Consider the following 16,779-nt stretch of genomic DNA (forward strand, 5'->3'; position numbering starts at 1 on the left):
TATGATACCAGGGAAACACATAATGCCAACGCTGCAACCATAACGTTTTTAGTGGTTCCTTCTTCTTCTTCTCTTCTTCTTCTTCTCCGACTGTCATGTCTCTCTTTTACAACTCTGTGATCACAGCTGACATGGTTCTTGTCAGCTGCTTAACAGCAACAATAATAATTTTTACTAAAGTTTGTCAAAGAATTCATAGGGTTATAAGAAAACAATATAAAAATCACCTTAAGAAAAGTACTAAACGCAGGAACTGATTTACTGACTTTATTTGTGTTTTCCTTGAGCTGGAAGAAAAAAGAAAACAAACAGGAGAGTCTGTACATTCAGATATGATCTTTTTCTCTTTGGAAACAGATTCAGTAAATAGACGGGCCTTTTTCTCAGCCAGTCTGGATTGATTTTAATTGATCAGGCAGAATGATTATTTGTGAACGATTGGTGTAACTTTGTGGACCCTGATCACATTCAGAAACACAAACACACGTCGGCGATGGGCTGATGGAGCCATGCAGGCAGTGCTGGAGTCCCTCTGCTTGATCCCCACCGTCACTGACCTTTGACCCCTCCACTATGGAAAATATCTGCTAATTTGGTGCATTTGGCCGCATCCTGCATTGACTGGTTTTGATCATAGGTTTTTAAAATTCAAGTCTTCTTTTCTCCTTTGATGAACTGATGAATTTCTTCTACTCCTCAAATTGGGAAGGTCTGCTCACAGAACGTTAGACCGACCCAGACTGGCGTTTCACTGCCTATAAAGCACCAAACTGGCCATGAAGGCAGCACTAAAGTCATTCATTATAGGGGTGAAATAAGAACAGATTCCAAACCAGAGTCCATTTCAGTCCGGCCCTTTGGGAAGCCTCCCGATACTCCCGGTGGCCGACCCGCTCTGACTCCTGCTGAACGGTTCTCCTTCAGTAACAGTCAGCTCTTTACTTTAGGTCTTCTTCAACATGTCTGAGCTTTAAACATGTCAGACAAACACACAGGTAAATGAGTGGAGGTTGAATGTAGAAGCCAAACGATGCAGTGAACTGAGCTCTGTCATGAGGAGGCAGCTGGTTGGACTGTAATCCTGCTGTTGGTGGTTTGGAGACTTTGAAAGGTTCATCATCAAGGTCACTGTGAGATATTGTATTTTTAATTTATTCTAATATTTTTGCCATTTTTAACAAACTGGTTCAAATAACAACTGGAAGCAGAAAATAATTTTATATAGCATCTTTGAAGTTTATCTGATTTTATTGATGATAAATAAAAAAAACACTCGGGTTTTACAGCATTACATTACTGTGAGCTACTGGTCATATTTATTTATAAATAGTGCTTTTGAAACAAATATTCACTGTGGGACAGAGAGTCTGTTCTTGTGAGCGGTTCTGGTAGAAAAGCGCTTGATGATGCTGGAGCGCAGGTCCTTACTGACCAGCCCGTAGATGATGGGGTTGATGGCCGGAGGGACGATGATGAACAGGATGCTGAGAAACTTCTTCATGTTTTTAGTGGCGGATGGAAATCTGTAGCTAACGATGATAATTAGCGAAGCTATTTCATAAAACACATAAACCACAAGGTGTGATGCGCATGTCTGGAAGGCCTTGGTGCGGATGCTGCTGTCGCTCCTGCCCTGCTTCAGAGCAGCTGCCAGGATCCTGATGTAGGAAAAGGCGATGATGATGAACATCCCTGTACTCACAAACCAGGTCATGGCTAAACCTACAAAACACAGAACGGCACAGAATTACAGACGATAAATAAATGCTACCGACAGAGCAGAGACTGTTCTGCTTTATGAGGCGGTGTTAAGTCTTGATGTTTTCCAGAACTGAAGTCTGGGTTTCATCAATTAAAATACTTTATTTACACTCACCATAGATGTCGTTCATAGGAGTGGGTGTGCAGGCCAGATTCATTATGATCCGGTTGGTGCAGTAGACGTGTTGAAGGATGTGGCCGCACAACGGGACGTTCATGTGGAAGGAGAAGAGCACAGCGATGAGCAGCAGAGCAACGATCCAGGCCACAGCGCAGCAGCTGTGCAGCCGAGCCGAAGTCATGATGGAGAGATACCTGAGAGGCTCACACACTGCCACATACCTGCAGAGAGACAGAGCTGTCAGGGAACAGCCCTCACACACAAATTTATTCTGAAGGACCAGGCGAAATATAAGGGGATGTAACTTTATATGCACACCAACTATCAATGAATTTAGAAACAGAATAGTTACATGCAATTATATTTCTTTGAAAATGTAAATAAAACACATCAGTTACATGACACCCTTGAATTGAACACAGAAATCAGTCATTTAGGAGCCGCTACATCCTTCAGACAGAGGCTGCTGCCCTGGTTGCTAAAACATGAAGGCCTGTGACATTAAAAAAAGGAATATTTCTCTCTCAGAAGGAAAACAGGAAGAGCACGTTGAATGACAGAGCAGTGAAATGTTCAGGAATTAGCAATAAATATATTATACATTACAAAACACTGCAGGAACAACATAAACAGTAAGATATGGACTGGTTCACCCCCCCACCTGTCAACAGCCATCACTCCCAGAATGGTCTGCATTGCAACGCCGTACGTGTGAACACAGAAACCCTGAGCAATAGCTGGGAGGTAGCTGATCTTCTTCTGCCCCATCAGGAAGTGCATCATGAGGCGAGGAAGCACCGCCGTGGCGCCCAGCAGGTCACAGACCACCAGGTGGCAGATCATCACAAACATGGGTCTGTGCAGGCTCCGGTCCGTCATGATGACACAGATCACCACACCGTTCCCCAGCAGCACCACCATGTAGGCAAACAGGGCCAAGAAGAAGAAGAGCGGACCATGTCCTGGTGGAACGTCGAAGCCCTCCAGTTCAAACACAATCGGCTGAGTGAGAGGAGTGAATGTTAGGTTCTCCATCCACAGCTGGACGGCTCTGTGAAACACAAGCAGGTTCAACTGTGATAGATTTACCAACAAACATGTTATATTGATGCTCAGTACAAGCTATAAAACTTAAAAGATACAGCTCTTTATGTTACAGAATGTAAACCAAAAGGTAATAAAATGAAATGTAAAGAATTAGTATATGTCAGAGATCACCTCAGCAGCAGAGAACTAAAGTTTCAGTCTGAGATGAAGGAGCGCCCTCCTCTCCTCTCCTCTCTCATCGCGTTGGTGCTGGTCTCATTTTTGAGCAAACTGACATGTCCGTTAAATGATGTCACTGTATATGATTCATTACCACTGTCGACTAAACCATGGAAACGGATTCCCCGCCTCCCACGTCCTACTGAGATCTGTGTTTCTGGGTCTGGTACCAGAAATAAACCATGGATGGTTTAGGAGAAAGGCCTTCAGCAACTGGAGCTTTTACAGTTTGTCTGGGGAACTGGACCAGGGAGGCGAAGCGGTTTCGCCCAAATTACGCAGCTCAGCGCCTCAAACTGCCTCCAGGTCTGCACTGTGTTCCTGTCTAGACATTTCTGTCGCACCATCACCTCATAAGCCAAGTTTTACTAACGTCTGTGTGCCAATTTTATCCTTATCAGATGCTAACTCAAGATGGATACTAAACCCTAAACTGAAGCATAGAATTATTTTTTCAACCACACAAATTTATCAGAGAAACTAAAAGTTATCAAAGGATTTTAGGCTTTACTGGAAAAAGAGTCTTTGTCTTTGGATCCATGTAGAGATATTCATACGTTTTTGTCTTTGAGAGAACAGACTCACAACTCGTGTGAATTTTTGCATATAATTATTTAATTATCACACAGGCTTGTCTGTTCATGCTTTTTTTGTTGTATCTTTTGCTTAATGAAGTTTCTTAAAAAGGAATAAAATAATGAGGAGAGGAAAACAACTCATAATTAAACTGCTTTTGGATACATATCTTCATTTTTAATGAAGATATGTCTAATTGTCTAAAGCCACAGGCAATAAGGAAGAAACGCTGTGAAGTGGAACATCAATCTGTGAAGAGCTGGAGATTACATTTTTTCATCTGAGATTGATGAAATTGAACATGGAAGAGATTCTTTCAAATTTGTTATATGTTTGAAAAAGATCTAATATAACGATATTTTCTCCGGTATGGAGAATTCAGTTAAAATAAACTCAATGGTTGAGTTTACAGCACAGGGATTTGGAGAAGTTCTGCCATTTCTTCACACTCAATACTATAAATCAGCACAAGGTCTAAAGTTTGAGGACAAGAGAAAAAGGACTGAATTATTTGAAGACTAAACGGTTAGGGGTTCAACAGAACGGTAGCCAGGTGTGGGATTAATAAATACATCAGAAAAATGGCTTCTACTCCTGTCCCAACCTCTGTACCACAAGGAATGTAGAAGAATTATGAACGGTTTGCTGATTTGACATAATCCTCTTGGTACAGCCAGTTTTCTATGAGACAAAACAAACCAATCTGATTATCACAAATAAAGTTATTGTCACGATTTGCGGTATGAGATGGTGAGTCAGACGCAGTAGACCCAGGAGAGGAAATGGAGATTTAATGATGAACAATGCAAAAATCCAGGCAACACAGAGTGAGCTGAGCTAGTAGCTAATCTCTGGTAGCAATTGGTCAAACTAAGTGACAGCAGACAAGGCTAGACGCACTAGACATGACAAGACGAGGACCCGACAAAGAACAAGGAACACAGGGGGGGTTAAATACAAGGGAGACAATCAGGGTAAATTTGAACTTTGTCCTCTAAAAATGGAATAACATTAAAGGGTATTGTTGTTGGCTGACAGGCGGGGAGAGGTGGTGCTATGGGAAACCAATAGATATGAAATGATTTAAATGGAAAACCTCCAGAAGGACGGAGAGACACTGATGCTCTAACAAGATCAGATGTGAACATCCTCTCTTCATTGTTTAACATCACCTTTTGTTGTTTTCTGTTGATGTTTTTCATGAAGATTTTAGCTTCTCTAAGATTTTCCATTAAGTGGTGTTTAGTTTTCAGGTATTATTTCACAATCTGTGACCTACTTTTTGATGCAGATGAACTTGCTCTGTCTTTTTATAGCAGCTTTATGTCTAATATACAGCAGCGTTGAACCTGCTTGTGTTTCACAGAGCCGTCAAGCTGTGGATGGAGAACCTAACATTCACTCCTCTCACTCAGCCGATTGTGTTTGAACTGGAGGGCTTCGACGTTCCACCAGGACATGGTCCGCTCTTCTTCTTCTTGGCCCTGTTTGCCTACATGGTGGTGCTGCTGGGGAACGGTGTGGTGATCTGTGTCATCATGACGGACCGGAGCCTGCACAGACCCATGTTTGTGATGATCTGCCACCTGGTGGTCTGTGACCTGCTGGGCGCCACGGCGGTGCTTCCCAGCCTCATGATGCACTTCTTGATGGGGCAGAAGAAGATCAGCTACCTCTCTGCCATTATTCAGGGCTTCTGTGTTCACACATACGGAGTTGCAATGCACACTATCCTGGGAGCGATGGCTGTTGACAGGTGATAAATCATGAAATTGTTGCTGGTATCTATGTTTGTATTGACTTTTTCTACGTGCTAACATATTGACATTTTCTTCTATTGTCCAAGAGTTAAACTACTATCCTACATTAATATGCATAGTACAGATAGAAGTGTGTTTTTTGCTGCCTCTTCAGGTATGTGGCAGTGTGTGAGCCTCTCAGGTATCACTCCATCATGACTTCGGCTCGGCTGCACAGCTGCTGCGCTGTGGCCTGGATCGTTGCGCTGCTGCTCATCGCTGTGCTCTTCTCCTTCCACGTAAATCTCCCTTACTGCAGGCGAACCATTCAGCACGTCTACTGCAGCAATAAGTCCATGATGAATCTGGCCTGCGCTCCGCCTCTTATCAGCAACATCTACGGTCAGTGCAAATGAGCAACTAAAAACAGACAACCATCAGAGTGAAACGGGGAACAACAAAAAGCTCATCTTACTGAAACAGTGCCCACTTCTGACAGTTGCAGGAAACTGACTGCTCCTGTAACTCTCTGTGTCTTACAGGATTATTCATCACCTGGTTTGTGAGTACAGGGATGTTCGTCATCATCGCTTATTTCTACATCAGGATCCTGAGAGCTGCTGTGAAGCAGGGCAGGAGTGACAGCAGCATCCGTACCAAGGCCTTCCAGACATGCGCATCACACTTTGTTGTGTATGTCTTCTATGAATTAGCCACACTGATTATAGTCGTTAACTACAGATTTCCATCCACCTCCCAAAACATCAATAAGTTTCTTGGCATCCTGTTCATCATCGTCCCTCCGGCCATCAACCCCATCATCTACGGGCTGGTCAGTAAGGACCTGCGCTCCAGCATCATCAAGCGTTTTTCTACCAGAACCGCTCGCAAGAACTGATTTATTTTGTCCTGTTGTTATATTCATAAGGTGTTGGAGGAACGGTAGCCAGTAATAATGCAATGTTGTACAAGCAGGTCTGTTTGGGATCTGTTGTCTGCAGAACGTGAAAACCAGGCTGTAATGAGCTGCTGACCTCATAGTTTTAGAGGCAGAATCTCTACATGAAAGAGAAAATAAAAGGTCAATAATCTGTAACTGGTTTCATGTACAGCAGGATCTTCCCCAGTATCCCACATATAGCGAAAATAAAACGTGACACATGAATGTAAGGCATTTTTTGTTGACTGTCTTGATGGTGAGCAGATTCATATTCACTATATGTAAAAATGAAGTTATAAATACCGATCCAGAGTAAGGGTCACACAATCACTGTTGATGATTCTTTCATTCTCAAATTTAAGCAAGCATCGTGTCAGTTTCTCACACTTGAAGAAAAACTTTAAATTGAATTGATTGATTGTCCTCACTTTTATGAAACTATCAGATATTTTAAATCACTGAGTTTTTCTCAGTACTTTGAAGTTTCAGTATGAGCAAAGTCCAGCAGTTTAATGTTCGGGTTATTATTTAAAGGCCGTTATAACCTTTTTTTTTTTAACAGATGCCTTGGTTGGACAGGGCTGATGAAAAGTGGAATCTAGAAACCTGCATTAATTACATTGTTGATTTTTTTTGTAAACATGGAGATCTTAAACAAGTTTGCAAAAATAAAAAGTGTAATCTTTTTACAGCCACTTCGAGTTGAAGATGCCAACCTTGCTTTGAAGGAAGAACATGGTGTAGACCCGAGACTGAAACCATACATTCACTGATGTTTTAAAAATGGATGTTTTATTGCAATCTGAAGATACCAGCATAATTCTAAACAATGACTGTGTTGTCAAAGGTTTCATGTTCAAAGCTGTGACATCCTCCACTCACTTAGCCTGCATGTAACCCTGTGTTATAACACAACTTGCTTCAACAACAAGGGAACGTTCTCTGAGGAAAATGTTCACAGTTGTTCATCTACGAAAATAAACTAAATTCCTGCACCACTGTCCTACAACGGTACTGAGATGGTTTTTACCAGAGTTTATGTGGTTGTTCAGATTATATAAGATTAGATAAGACAATCATCTGGATTGATTGTCGCTTCACATTATAAAAGTATAACACTATCAATTAACAAGAAAGGAATTTCAGCGGTTCTGGAGAAGAAGGACGGTTGGTTCTGGTTGAGGAATACTAGAGCAGCTCTACACCCGCAGGTCCCTGTAGGACCGGTACCAGAGCTCAGTACGGCAGTAAGTCGGGCTCGTTTCCAGTGAGAGTTGGACTCCGCCAGGGCTGACCTTTGTCACCGATTCTCTTCATTACTTTCATGGACAGAATTTCCAGACCAGCCAAGGTGTTGAGGAGATCCGCTTTGGTGGCCTTAGGATCACGTCTCTGGTTTTTGCGGATGATGTGGTCCTACTGGCTTTATCAGGTCATGATCTACAGCTTTCATTGGAGCGGATCGCAGCCCACTGTGAATTGGCCGGGATGAGAGTCAGTGCCTCCAAACCCGAGGCCGTGGTCTTGAGTTGGACTTGAGCTGCTCTATCCTAGCGAAGAGAGAGTTGAGCCCAAAGGAGAAGCTCTCAATTTACCCTTCAATCTATATTCCTACCCTCATCTATGGTCATGAGCTGTGGGTCACAGATAAAAGCAGCTGAAATGGGTTTTCTCTGCAGGGTCTGGGCTCTTTCTTAGAGAGAGAAGCTCAGTGATCCAGGAGGGGCTCAGAGTAGAGCCTCTGCTCCTTCACACTGAGAGGAGCCAGTTGAGGCTATAAATCCAGAGAATGCTCTGGGATGCCTTAGAACGAGCTACAGCTGTGGACATAGTTTGTCTGAAGTAAGACAATACAAAAAGGAAAGTACTTTTCATGGGAGTTTCAGCCACTACTGGAGCAAATCTTGCACAGTGGCCTCTGCGGTTTTAGCTGCAGGCTGATATTATCCGGCATGCTTTGGGCCTGGACATTAAAATGTGAATTCTTCATTTTCTCTCTTTCTACAGAAAGCTTAACTCATGTAAGGCCACAAAAAGCCGCAGTAAATAGTCTTTATCAAGTCCAAAGTGCTTCACGCTACTTTCAGACATGAACCTCTGAAGGTGCCACCTGTTGGGTTCCTCTGAACACCAGCAACCGATTACAGGACGAACTCTAACCACAAACCTAAAAACTATTAAACAGACCATTCATATCAATCAGTTGACTGGATGAAAGCGGAACCACTTTCAACACTTTCACAAGTAAATAAAAATATGTCAAGTGAATTAAAAATGAAGGCTTTTGAATTTCAACCAGGGATTTTAGCAAAACAAGATTCATGTCATGGTCAGAAAGGTTCATAAACTGGAACATTGTCAGTGATTGTGTAATCATGAAGTTTACTGTTGGTGCCTGACTCAGTGATGCATGTTCAGGCTGCAGGTAGGGAGAGGCTGCGGTGTTTCCATGGTGCAACTGACAACAGGTGGCATTAAAAAGTGAAATCATTAAATGGACAACACACTCCTCAATAATCAGAGCTCTGCCAACCAACAGGAGACTCTGATGTTACCGTTGGCTTTCTGTTGATGTGCTTCACTGGATATTAAAGGTTGTTGGTTTTGCTGACGTTTAATCAGCTTCTTATGAAAATAACAGTATAGTCACTTGCATATATCTTTATAATCTTTTAGTTTATTACAGGTTGTTTTGTTATCACTTTAATATTGTTGTTTCCTTTGATTCTGCAGGAATAACCTGATCCGGATGGTGTCATCTTTCTGATTTTTGACAGGCTAGTGCTCGTTTGGATGGAGAACCTAACATTCACTCCTCTCACTCAGCCGATTGTGTTTGAACTGGAGGGCTTCGACGTTCCACCAGGACATGGTCCGCTCTTCTTCTTCTTGGCCCTGTTTGCCTACATGGTGGTGCTGCTGGGGAACGGTGTGGTGATCTGTGTCATCATGACGGACCGGAGCCTGCACAGACCCATGTTTGTGATGATCTGCCACCTGGTGGTCTGTGACCTGCTGGGCGCCACGGCGGTGCTTCCCAGCCTCATGATGCACTTCCTGATGGGGCAGAAGAAGATCAGCTACCTCCCAGCTATTGCTCAGGGTTTCTGTGTTCACACGTACGGCGTTGCAATGCAGACCATTCTGGGAGTGATGGCTGTTGACAGGTGAAAAAACGTGTCAGGTGTGAGAACATTATGAACTGCAGGGATACAAGTGTTTTTTAGTTTTTAATGTTCAAAATTTGCATTACAGGAGCATTTGGTGGATTCATTAATTTATATTTAACTTTAATAAATGTTCTTAAAAATGAAATAGTTGGATCATATGTTATCTTTCACCTCAAAGAGGAACTTCCCCTTCTTTTATTGTTTATTTTAACAGAAATAAATTCAAAACAGATAAACGTCAAATACAAAGAGCATCTTAATGGGATCCGTGAGAAAGCAGCTTAAATAACAATTTAGTTAAAAACCTGTTCCCTGACAGCTCTGTCTCTCTGCAGGTATGTGGCAGTGTGTGAGCCTCTCAGGTATCACTCCATCATGACTTCGGCTCGGCTGCACAGCTGCTGCGCTGTGGCCTGGATCGTTGCGCTGCTGCTCATCGCTGTGCTCTTCTCCTTCCACATGAACGTCCCGCTGTGCGGCCAACTGGTCCAACATGTCTACTGCAGCAACCGGGGCATCCTGAACCTGGCCTGCATTCCCACGCCTGCCAACAACATCTACGGTCAGGACATTTACTAAGAGGGAAGCTCCGTGTTTGATCAGAGACTGCATATGAAAATGTTTGAGTTGTCTTGCCTGTGTTTTTCAGGTCTGGCCATGACCTGGTCTGTGAGCACCGGGGTGTTTGTCATCATTGCTTTTTCCTACATCAGAATCCTGAGTGCCTCCTTTAAACGGCAGAGGAGCAACAGCAGCGTTCACAGGAAGGCCTTGCAGACCTGTGTGCCTCATCTCGTTGTGTATGTGCTCTATCAGATAGCCTCAGTTATCATCATTGTCAGTCTCAGGTTCCCCTCTGTCTCCCAGAACATCAGGAAGTTCTTTAGCATCCTCTTCATCATAGTTCCACCAGCTCTCAACCCCATCATCTACGGTCTGGTCAGCAAAGACTTACGATCCGGCGTTACGAAGCTTTTCTCCTTGCAAGTCATGAGAGTGTGTCACAAGGAGTGACACACACAGATGTCTCCCAACAGAAACACCAAAATGATCAAACCCTGCAGAACACGCCGGATGTTGTCTTCTCTTTGGGAACACAAAGAGAAGACTCTACAAAGAGTTTGGGAACTCTTAATAAAGTCAAGACTGGCATGTTGAATCAAACCAAAGTATCACACAGTTTTTTGTCCCTCTGTCTTCAGGCTTGGCAACAAAGACGTTGAAATCTCCCACAATTATTAAACAGTCAGAATCAATGAATACAATGTCCACATATTTTGGGGTTTTGTGCAGAGTTCGTGTCGGAGCTTATTTCCCAAATATTCAAGAGTCAAATTTTCCCAGAAAAACCTTTTCACAGTTAATGAAGCATAAAAATTGCAGCAACCCCTTTATATTTTCTATTCTTACTTTAAAATGTGTAATTAGGAGGTGCTGCCACAATTAGTACTGATTTATTATTGTCATCCAACAATGTTTCTGTTGGAAACATGCAAAGCCAAACACAACATCCATAATATTCTCAGTGATGAAGTCATGAAGCAGAACCTGATGATGATCTTATATTTGACAGTGACTTTCTGCTGGATAATTGCTCCAGTTGAGGTTTGACTTTATGCTGCATTTAGTTTTTTCTGCTATCTATTAATGTTCTCTCAGTGATCTGGATGCGTACTGTCCTGTTTCGTGCTGCTGGAGGCCTGATGCTTTCTGGAAGAATACACTGTAGATGCTAAGCTAATGTCTAATGGTCTATGGTAAAAACTTAAATAAGACAAACTTGTAGAAAAGAATAAATAAACTAAATAATTATCCCAGTTGATAAAATAATTGTATTGATGACAATCCACCACGAGTAGACACAGGTTGCCTCATCGTTTGAACCAGCCAATCATTGACCTTCATCATTGTTAACGCGATAAAATATGTTCTCACTGTGCGATCATTGGCTTTTCTCTGCGTGAAGAAGGACGGCAGTCGGCAGGACGGCTGTGTGACCAAGAAATCCACTTCTGAATGTTTGGATAAACCAGCGAAGAAGAGACACTGTTCTGTTTTCCTTTAACTTGCAATAAACAGACGTGGAACGTTAAATAAAATGTGCTTTATTATTTCAGTGAGTGTCAGGTTTAAATACAAAGCAGCTTGTTGTGTTCTTTGCACATGGATTGTTGGTGGTTTTCACATTTTCTGCCACCTGGAATCGTAAACTGAAGGATGTAAAGTTATCACCTCTTATGACCTTGGGGCAATTCAATCCATTATGAAGGGCAGAGGCATCAGATCCCTCACCTCCTGGTACTGAACCTTTGTTTAGTTAAACGCAGTCTCTTGGTTGTGTATATTTGGTCTTGTATTTTGGATTTGCTGCTTTTTGTTGCTGTGTCGCCCCAGTAACTCTTGGAAAAGACGATTTTAACCTCAGTTAAGTTATTCTCCTGGTTAAATAAAAACATGCATACACACCTCTATCAGTCACAGAAACCAAATGATGTGCGACCTCTTAGATCATGAGCGATAAACTTTTTACAGCATCTATAAGAAGCATAAGTTCCACCAGAGGAGTTAGATAATGTGAGAACAGCAGCTGCAGTGTTAGCGCTACGTTTTGTTTCTTACTCTGGTTGAGAGGCGTTTGATAAAGCTGACCCTCAGGTCCTTACTGACCAGTCCATAGATGATGGGGTTGAGTATCGGGGGAACGATAAAGACAAGAACGCTGAAGAACTTTTTCATGTTTTGGGAAAGAGAGGGGAACCTCTGAATTAAAATCACAATCAGTGACGAGGTCTGATAGAGAACGTAAACAACAATGTGTGGAGCACAGGTCTGAAAAGCCTTGCTGCGGCTGCTGCGGTTTGTTCTGCCTTGTTTTAGGGAAACAGTCAGGATCCTGATGTAGGAATAGGCGATGATGATGAAGGTCCCTGTGCTTAAAGTCCAGGTCATCGCTAGACCTGAAAAGAAATAAAGACAAGCGGTTATATATCATAAATATTAAAAGAATATTCTAAAGTATCACTTGTGGCCAGATTTTTGTTTGGGTCCCAAGAGGAAATACATTTACTGTTTGATAAACAGAGTAGTAAATGTTTTTATTGATGTGATCATATGTGACCAGTTTTGTGTTTCAACACAAAATATGTTTATTCATGTAAAGAGGTAAAATAGGCAGGCTGCTTCTAAAGATAAATTACAAACATTATTATCTGGATTGAATTGTATGTGTTAGAATTGTAAATAACATCTTTATCATTTATACCATATATATGCTCATCATTGTCTAAAAAGACGGTGGCATTCTTCCTGTTTCTCTGGAACTTGAGTTCTGTGACAAATGCCTGCAGGAAGCTGATAAGTGTGCAAAACTGGAAGCAGATCCCAACCAAAACCGAGAGCTGGCCTGATAGGAAAAACACCCAAAGGCCAAAGGTCAACACTTGTAACCCAGAGACACGGGAACTGTGCTTGAGACCTCACACGCACAAAGACAGGAGATTCCATTGTATTGAAAAGATTCATGAGTTTGTGTTTTTGTTTGCCCTCCTGTTCCAGCAGCTGCTAACTTGTGTAACTGGAGCAGCAAGAGAGGAATCTCAGAGACTGGAGACTGTAATAATGAGTACAAATTTAAATGACTCGTCTCTCTTTTCTTTGTGTCTGTGTGAAAGTGTTTAGGTTGATTTGAACCTGACAGCATGTTTCTGTGTATTCGAAACCATAAGAAATAAACAAAATAAAATTAATGTAAAAGTTTTTAAAACAGATTCAAATGTTCACCAAACCGTTGGCGCTGCTTTGCACTAAACTTTTGTTGAAAAGGTTTTGTTGGCTCAAGTAAAAATTTATTTGACAATTGTCAGACAGGAAAGTTAGTTGTGAGAGAGAGGAAGACATGAAGGTCACGTCAAGGACGAAGGCCTCCATACAGGGGGAGCGCTTTGCCCCTGCGCCATCCGCACGCCTCTGGTTTGCACTTATAAGGTTTGTATTTCACCTTGTAAGTGAAATACACTTAAACCTTAAAAGTGAAGCACTGACCGTAGATGTTGCTGGCAGGCGTGGGAATGCAGGCCAGGTTCAGGATGCCCCGGTTGCTGCAGTAGACGTGTTGGACTAGATTTCCGCACAGCGGGACGTTCATGTGGAAAGAGAAGAGCACAGCGATGAGCAGCAGCGCAACGATCCAGGCCACAGCGCAGCAGCTGTGCAGCCGAGCCGAAGTCATGATGGAGAGATACCTGAGAGGCTCATACACTGCCACATACCTGCAGAGAGACAGAGCTGTCAGAGAACAAAATCCCTAAAGCTGAAAAACATGCTGTCTTTAAAACTTTAAACTGCATTTTGACAGGCAGTTCTTTAAAGTTCAGCATGACTTAGTGTCTAAAATTTCCTCATAGCAGTGAAGCTGTTTTATGACTCAACTGACCAACGATTACATGTGTGAAGATGCAAGAAAAAATTCTGCTGTATGTTCAAAGTCCTCTCAGACATGATAACACTAATTCAATTAACAGCATCTGTTTGATAATTTGGAAAATATTTTTTAAAAAATGTTGCGGTGCCTCAATATGATATTTGTTGTCGCTGTATGAATAAGCTGAATTGACTGAATCAAACACAATTCTCTTTAAACCTTCCCACAACCTAAGAACTGATATTAAATGCACTGGATTGATTGATATTATGACCATATTAAAAGTTTGGATTCATTTTCAAACATATTCCTGAGACCCAGAGAAAAAAAAGTTTTTGAATTTCTTTTTTTTTTTTACACTACATGGCTCTTTGGAGTGAAAAAACATCTCTACAATTGAAAAAATTTCAAAACATGTTTTTATTTATTTTTTAGAGTATGTCCTTTGGAGAGGACATCGGGACTCTCTTGTGGCAAATATGAACACATTTCGAGGCCCAGGATGTCCTCTCTAAGGACCAACAGGATTTAACACAGTGGCATGTATGGTTTCAGAGTTATGAACAAAAAACCGATGTCCTCCACAGAGGACAAAAATGTATTGCTGGGTCTCATATCCTAAAAGTAGTCAGAGCTAACAGTTCATAGTCAATACCTAAAGAGAAAACTTCCTGGAAAAAAAGGAATAGTTTTATAAACTTTTCTACTCCTTACCTGTCATAGGCCATCGCAGCTAAAACAGTCGACATTGCTGCACCATATGTGTGAGCGCAGAATGCCTGGACGATGGCTGGGATGTAGGCGATCTTCTTCAGCCCCATCAACAGATCCATCATGAGGCGAGGAAGCACCATTGTGGCCCCCAGCAGGTCACAGACCATGAGGTGACAGATCATAACAAACATGGGTCTGTGCAGGTTCTTGTCTGTCATAATAACACAGATCACCACACCGTTCCCCAGTAGCACCGCTATGTAGGCGAGCAAAGCCAACAGAAACAAGAACGGTCCGTTGCCTGGTTGAACATCAAAGCCCTCCAGTTCAAACACAATCGGCTGTTTGAGAGGAATCACCGAGGTTTGGTTCTCCATCCAAAGCAGTACAGCCCTAAAGAAGCAGAACAGATTAAACCTCAGATGATAGAAATGTTAGTAGATTTATACTCTGAGAGTGACACACTGTAACAGATCAAAACACAAATCTGTAGCTACATTTCACATAAAACCGATGACAGCGTATTACCTCCAAATCATGCAAATGACATTTAAATGGAGACAGCATCAAAGAACAAAATGTGTGATCAAAAGCATCAGCAGCTGAGATTAAATAACACCAAGTAATTACTACTGTATGTGTGATGGAGAGAGTCAGCCTCCTCTCTGCTGAGAGCGCTAACATTGCTCTGAGGTGTTGATGAAAACCTGCGTCCCTTTAAAGGATTTCCACGTGTTTTCAACACATTTCCAAACCTGGCGTTACCATAGAAACACCAACACAGATTTTCCTGTCAGGCTTGGCTTTCTTGAACCTCTGCATGTGTTTGGAAAATACCAAAAAAAACCTTTTTTTATCACTGCAACGTCACAAGTTCTACATAATGGTCAAGAGTCCGAATGATACTGATATCATCAGAACTCATCTTCATGTTTTCACTGGAAATATTTGGACACGTCAGTCAGCAAGACCACAGAACCCAGCCAAGGATTTACACAGAACATGAGGGTTATTCACTCATTTAAACCTGACAGTCGGACTGAAATAATAAACCACTTTTCAACCCCATATTGTCTTTCAGGGGCTCCAGCCAACATTTGTGACAGGACCTGCAGCAGTGTTTGCCACCTTTTACATCTTCAACCTCCAAAATCAAGACGAGGCAGCCAAGACTTTAGAGTTCATTCAATAGTAAAACCATTCCTATGATTTATTTAAAATTATTTTTTAAAACACTTTACAATGAGCAAAACACAATGGCACGGTTTTAAAGTTTTAAAGCAAGTTATGGTTAACATTTGACAAAGGTGGTGATGTTTTCTCTTTACATAATTAAAGACAGGATAAATTCTGCACGTTAAGTAAAGAAAGCTTTATATATTGTACCTGCTGTCTTCAGAGTGACAAACTGTTTATATTCTATAGAAATTTTCCCGTTTTCGATCGTGTTTTTTAGTCGCTTCATTGGGATTTACCCAGAAAGGGGCACAAAAGCCAGTCGTGGGAAGATGGTATCCAAAAAGACAGGAAAGATCATCCAAAAGAAAAAGCAGTCAGTGGATGTGCAGGTTTCCACCCTCAACAAAAACCTGATGGACGTCGAGTGGCTTTTCATACAGGTGAGATGTTGTCCTGTTTTTCTTCCCACTCTGTCTCTTGATGTGTCGTACTCTGCTGTCTGGCCTCAGCTCCCTTCCTCTCGCACATTTGAGTTTGTCTTTGTTTTTGCATCTCAGCACTTCCACACACACAACTACAATACATCCAAACATTTGCATTACGCCACTGACATTGATATTCACAATCCATTGTAGTTTATGTTTATGCACCTTAACCACTGCATAGCCTCCCGTTTCTGCTTTGACTTTGAGCCAGTCGTAACAATCCTGTACCAACACATGAAATTGCACAAATGAAACAAAGTGAGTTAGCACAGACTGGCCATTGCTAAGGATCAAATTGCGACCCAAAGTGTGAACAGTCAGAAAATATATGAGAAATGTCCCACTTGCTTCTTGGGAACATTATTTATTTTTTGTGGCCTTTTTTTCTTAATTCCATTCAAATGTTCC

General features: G+C 41.9%; 3 protein-coding genes across 3 annotated transcripts; 1 reads left to right on the forward strand and 2 right to left on the reverse strand.

Moving 5' to 3' along the window:
- Window positions 1-1,229: 1,229 nt before the first annotated feature.
- On the reverse strand, window positions 1,230-3,181 carry LOC116729028 (olfactory receptor 52E4-like). The gene is made up of 4 exons (XM_032577412.1): window positions 3,101-3,181; window positions 2,544-2,933; window positions 1,877-2,103; window positions 1,230-1,722 (listed from the first exon to the last, which is right to left on the reverse strand). The coding sequence occupies exons 2-4, from the start codon at window positions 2,915-2,917 to the stop codon at window positions 1,349-1,351; spliced, it is 975 nt and encodes a 324-aa protein (XP_032433303.1). The 5' UTR covers window positions 2,918-2,933; window positions 3,101-3,181; the 3' UTR covers window positions 1,230-1,348.
- A 1,678-nt stretch (window positions 3,182-4,859) lies between these two features.
- On the forward strand, window positions 4,860-11,608 carry LOC116728809 (uncharacterized). Its single transcript, XM_032577125.1, has 7 exons — window positions 4,860-4,977; window positions 5,091-5,480; window positions 5,639-5,865; window positions 6,006-6,358; window positions 9,146-9,570; window positions 9,909-10,135; window positions 10,223-11,608. The coding sequence occupies exons 1-7, from the start codon at window positions 4,916-4,918 to the stop codon at window positions 10,585-10,587; spliced, it is 2,049 nt and encodes a 682-aa protein (XP_032433016.1). The 5' UTR covers window positions 4,860-4,915; the 3' UTR covers window positions 10,588-11,608.
- A 54-nt stretch (window positions 11,609-11,662) lies between these two features.
- On the reverse strand, window positions 11,663-15,350 carry LOC116729029 (olfactory receptor 2K2-like). Its single transcript, XM_032577414.1, has 4 exons — window positions 15,236-15,350; window positions 14,708-15,100; window positions 13,615-13,841; window positions 11,663-12,530 (listed from the first exon to the last, which is right to left on the reverse strand). The coding sequence occupies exons 1-4, from the start codon at window positions 15,244-15,246 to the stop codon at window positions 12,175-12,177; spliced, it is 987 nt and encodes a 328-aa protein (XP_032433305.1). The 5' UTR covers window positions 15,247-15,350; the 3' UTR covers window positions 11,663-12,174.
- Window positions 15,351-16,779: the final 1,429 nt, after the last annotated feature.

Source organism: Xiphophorus hellerii, chromosome 11, assembly GCF_003331165.1.
Source record: "Xiphophorus hellerii strain 12219 chromosome 11, Xiphophorus_hellerii-4.1, whole genome shotgun sequence".
Classification (NCBI taxonomy): domain Eukaryota; kingdom Metazoa; phylum Chordata; class Actinopteri; order Cyprinodontiformes; family Poeciliidae; genus Xiphophorus; species Xiphophorus hellerii.